Below are 4,908 nucleotides of genomic sequence, written 5' to 3' on the forward strand. Positions count from 1 at the left end.
TTTCCCTCTGTTTGCCATGTGAAGTGAACTGTGAACACCTAGGTGGCCAGCTGTATGCTGGACTTATTTATGAACTTTAAATATTTTAGTATAAACCCTGGTGCTGCAGCAGATTCAGGAGATACCTGTCATGCAGCAGAATAGGGAACAGGAGAAAAGCCAAAATGCAGCGTTTGGTCCCCAATGTCCACTCGCAGGAGCTGTCCCCAAGCCGGGATGTGCCTTCCCGGGAGCCACGGTGATGGGTGGGAGTGGTGAATGCGTTTATTTTTTGCACCAGGATATAGGCACTGAAATGAATAGAAACAAAACAGCCATTGGTTTGCTTTTCCCATTAGGATGTCGTCTTAGTGCAGTCCCTTTGTGTGGGCAGGACTTCCTGGCAAGGAGCTGGCGACCAAACAGCTCTGTCAATTAGCAAATTGTGCTGGCAGAGTCCCTTAATTAGCGACTTCACAAAATCTCCCTTGGAGTTGATGTTGTACAGCTGCTCTGCCCCTGGCTGGCGCTCGCTGAGAGGTTCATAAATCGCATCTGGTGTCTCTGAAGTGGAAAAAGAGTTTCCACTCCGATATCTTTTCCTCTTGTACCCCTGCTCTTGTTGTGTTTTTCCACCTAGCTCACCGTGCTTCTCCATCTCCATTTTAATTAAATCTTTTATTGCCCCATTGTTCTGATCGTGAACCTGCAGGAGTTGGTATTTCCAAGGAGTCCTGGAAAAGTCGAGTCCCTTTAGTTGCAAGAGCTGATGGTGCAGATCTGCTCGGTGCAACGGCCATGCAACCAAGATCAAGCACATCAGGAGCTCTTCAAGGACATGTTCATCATTGAGGCTCTGGCCACGTGTTTAATACAAACATTCGTTGGTCCCAGGCACCAGATTTTGTTGCATTAAAGATTGCAAAGCTCGGTTCCTGGAATGGGGAGGGATTGAGCATCCTCTGCTCGGCATGGGCTGCACCGGCTCGAGGGCAATGCCAGCCTGGGTCAGGCAGAGAGAGAGCTGGTCCTGGGTTTTCTCGAGGGCTGTGGGGCTGATAAAAGTGCAAAAGCGGCTCCTTTCTCCCATTTTCCATTTTCCTTTTCCATTGCCTTTTCCTGAGGGCTGAGGCATTTTCTATGGTGAGCGCATTGCCACCTGGCAGTACCTGGGGAACAGCTGCATCATGTGGATAATGGCCAGGTAATCCTCGGAAAGTACTGGAAATACTGATTTTAGGGGGAAAAAAGGACTTCCATTTGTTTAGTGCTTTTAAGACTGTTCTGCCGGCTCCTACAGCACCTATTACTTGAGCAATTATTTCATTGCGCATTTGTCATTACGGCAGCTTATTCATTCAGCACAGGGAGCTTTGCCACTTCTTCCCTTAGTTTAATCCTTACAGTCATGTGTCAAAGACTTTTTTCTCCTTCCTCCAACTGTACCTTAAAAATAGAAATATAAATAACATAATTCCCTGTGGTAGCTGAAAAATGTCTTTTTTTTTTTTTTTTTCTTTTAAGAGCAAGCCCAGCTCCCTCTGCCTGTCCCTGGGCTCCATGTGCTTCAGCCCCGACCACCTCAGGGACTCTGCTGTCTTTCTCCTGCTTGCCTGTAGTTTGTGTTATTAAAACTGCACATTTTTTCTTTTCTAATTGTGACTAGGAAGCCAGTTTTGAGCTCGGTTTGGAGTTGGCCAGTGGCCCGTGGAGGGGTGGGATAACATTTCTGCAAGGGAAGCTTTTGAAGCCCTGATGAAGAGGGGGATCACTGAGACCAACACCAGACTCCCTCTAAGGAACATGTTGGAATTGGAGCTGAAAGCACCATTTCTCCCGCTGCCTCCAAGAACTCACTTGCTCACGTGTATCTAATTTTTGTGCTATCAGGGACGCAATACAGAGGCTATAATTATGAATTTAATACCTTCTTTTTCTGCTCTATTGAATTACGTTAAAAATACTGTGTTGGGTCTTTTAAGACAGCAGCTACTGTTTCTCCATCACGTTTGCAGTGAATGTATTTGGACTTAATATTTTGTAATATTTTTCTGCAAGAAAGTCTGTTACGTTTCTCGTCTCAGACAGCACTGCTGGCTGATGGGCAGGAAGCTACAGTCGTACCAAGTATCTCATTTGTGCGTAGCAGAAGAGACCTCTTGAATCCCTTGAGTTGTGGCAAGGAAAGAGAGATGTTTTGGGGAATAATAAAATGTAGATATGGGATAGGAGGAATGCAAAGAGACGGTTGAATAACTCGTGTTCCCTGTCACGCAGATGACACCGTTGCAGAGAAAAGTAGATTTTGAGATGAAGCAGCGCTTAATGCTGATTTATTCATTGCTTTGCAGGTTTGAAACTTTTGAAGTGAATAGCTTTGAACAGTTTTGTATCAACTATGCCAACGAAAAGCTCCAGCAGCAGTTCAACTCGGTAAGGTCAGCTTGGAAGTGTTCCATAAAACTTAGAAGAAATTATATCAAGGTGGGATTATTGTATGTCTGGCTTCTGCTTAATGGCATTTACCTGCAGCCTCATCAGATCGCATGGCCAGCATGAATGTAGTCCTTGGGATACCATCTCTCCTGGGCAATGATTGTGCATTGCAATTGCACTAAATATTGATATCAAGTTGAAAACGTTGCTTGGTTGGTTGATAAGCTTGAGACTGGAAGCAGGTTTGCAAATGGTTTATGCAAACGTTCACTGATGGTTTTAAATAAGTAGAAAGTTTGCTAATTTTTTTTTTGGTGTAGTTTCAATTCTAAACCGAAACCTGGATGGTCTTGTGCTGAGTCCTGATTGCCAGTGTAAGACCAAAGCATGAGTGGAAATCTGCCCATTAAGTGTGGCTTAAACCTCTGCAACGAAAACTCTGTGTTAAATAGCAGGGTTGGACACACTCCCCATTTTTCACTTGGACATGCCTCACAAAAACCTGAGATTCTCCTCTTTTATTAGATACAAGCACTTACCTGCACTGGAAATGAAACCATTAAGGGATCGTGTTCTGCTTTTGTTGTAAGCAGGGAAAAAATTACTATTAGTTTCGGGATACAAGGGAAAACTTGTTAAATTTGAGCAGCTAAGTACTGCGGAGTAGTTTGGCACTTTGAAACCGTATCATATGCGTGGACATGAACATTTGCAGTATATCTAATGCATCGGATCAGTGCTGCTAAAAATGAAAAGTAAATTATGGGTTGTATTTGCACTATTCATATCTTAGTATGTCCAACTATCACTTCTGAAGCTTATAAATTCAAACTCCGAGATGACATGTTTGAAGATATTTTAAAAAGCTATCTTTGAAGAAAAAAGTGCATTTGAAAAATAATTTTTTAATATGCTTAGAGTATCTCAGAAATAGCCAGAGACAATTTATCTGCTTGGGCAGAGGTCTGAGGTATATAAGCTATGCAAAGATTGGTGATTTTTTGTTTCTTTTTTGTAATAAGAATCTACAATAGAAATGTTCCTGAGTCAGTTAGATACTGCTGCTGATCTCTTCTAGGGACATGGGTGCTCTTTGTGAAGCTCTGCTCACAGATGGGGGCACACATGCTCAGCCCTGGCTTGGCTCCCAGCTTGTGAACCTGCTGCGAGTCACTAGTTTAATCAGCACTGCACTAAAGGAGAGAGGGATTTTTCTCAGCCCAAGAGATATATATGTCATTGCCATTTCAATATACGGCTTCCACCTAGATGTAGTGACAGCTTCAGTCATTTTCTGGTGAAAGTCATTTAAAGCCTTGCCCCCCCCCCCCCCCTGCATGGTTTCCTAGTGTAAAGCTTTTATTTTCCTTCCCAGAAGCTAGATTGTGTAAATGGCAGAGCCCATACAAAGTTGTACATGAGGGCACCTTCTACGGCTTCTGCATGTGCTGAGGGAATACTCTACTCCAGTGGGGACGAGCAGGTGAACGGGGAAGGGGCAGGCGCTGTGCTGGCTGGGTCACAGTCAGTAATTCTGCTGTTTTTCCACTCAGCACGTGTTTAAGCTGGAACAAGAAGAGTACATGAAGGAGGGAATCCCTTGGACTCTCATAGACTTCTACGATAACCAGCCCTGCATAGACCTTATAGAGGCAAAACTTGGTATCTTGGACCTACTGGATGAAGAGTGCAAGGTAAAGAGGACCACCCACCTTTTTGCTAGCATCTTTATTTTTATAAAAGGTTAAAGAATGGGCTTTAACCTGTGGTAGCTTGCAAGAGGATAAACGTCTTTCACATGCATTGCTGGGGTGCTCATGGCTCGGGTAGGCTGTTGGCATTTGCTTTGCTTTAGGACCATTCAGAACCTCCTTGGCAGACATTTGCTACCAACCTGTGTGCCTGGTTTCACCATGTATTGCCAGAGCTCACGTTTCTGGCCTCGCTGTGCATAGGGACAGCCATTGCTTGTGACTTTTGATTTCTTCAGTGTTATCTAGGAGCTGGAGCTCCTCCCTGTCTCAAGCCTTATTTTGTCCCAAGGGAAACCTGAGTCCTCTTGCGATAGCTATTTGAGGTAAAGACAATTGCATTTAGTGTACAGACTTTAGATGCTGGAATTTGTGCTTCAGTGGCACTTGGCATATAGAAAAAAGCATGTCTGGGAGGGTCTCCTGTTTGGTTAACCTTGCAGCATCAAGGGACATCAGCCACATAATGAGGATTTGCTGAAGTCGATGCCAAGCTCTGGCTGACTTCAGGCAGGTGTGGATTTCGCACAAGTTTTGCAGAAGACGAAAAACACATGTCCCTTCTGCTCTTTTGAGATAAAGAAGCAGGAGCCAGGGATGATCTGTAGAAGTGTCTTCAGTTGTGTAGGCTTCTTGTTTAGCCATTCCTTCAGCACTCTTCTGTTGGGGTTTGGAATTTGTGTCTTCCCTCAGCTTTTCTGAGTTTTGGGTTTGTGGTTGGTTGGTTTGGTTTGATTTTTTT

General features: G+C 44.1%; 1 protein-coding gene across 1 annotated transcript in view; it reads left to right on the plus strand.

Annotated features, from left to right (window-relative positions):
* LOC104074903 (unconventional myosin-Vb-like) overlaps nt 1-4,109 on the plus strand; it is a gene marked incomplete at both ends in the record, with an annotated part of 18,772 nt that extends 14,663 nt beyond the window's left edge. The window contains 2 exons of the mRNA XM_009575200.1: nt 2,331-2,412; nt 3,969-4,109. Coding sequence (XP_009573495.1) covers nt 2,331-2,412; nt 3,969-4,109 — 223 coding nt within the window. The remainder of the gene's footprint in view (nt 1-2,330; nt 2,413-3,968) is intronic.
* Nucleotides 4,110-4,908: the final 799 nt, after the last annotated feature.

This window comes from Fulmarus glacialis, unplaced genomic scaffold (genome assembly GCF_000690835.1).
Source record: "Fulmarus glacialis isolate BGI_N327 unplaced genomic scaffold, ASM69083v1 scaffold13313, whole genome shotgun sequence".
In the NCBI taxonomy this organism is placed as follows: Eukaryota; Metazoa; Chordata; class Aves; order Procellariiformes; family Procellariidae; genus Fulmarus; species Fulmarus glacialis.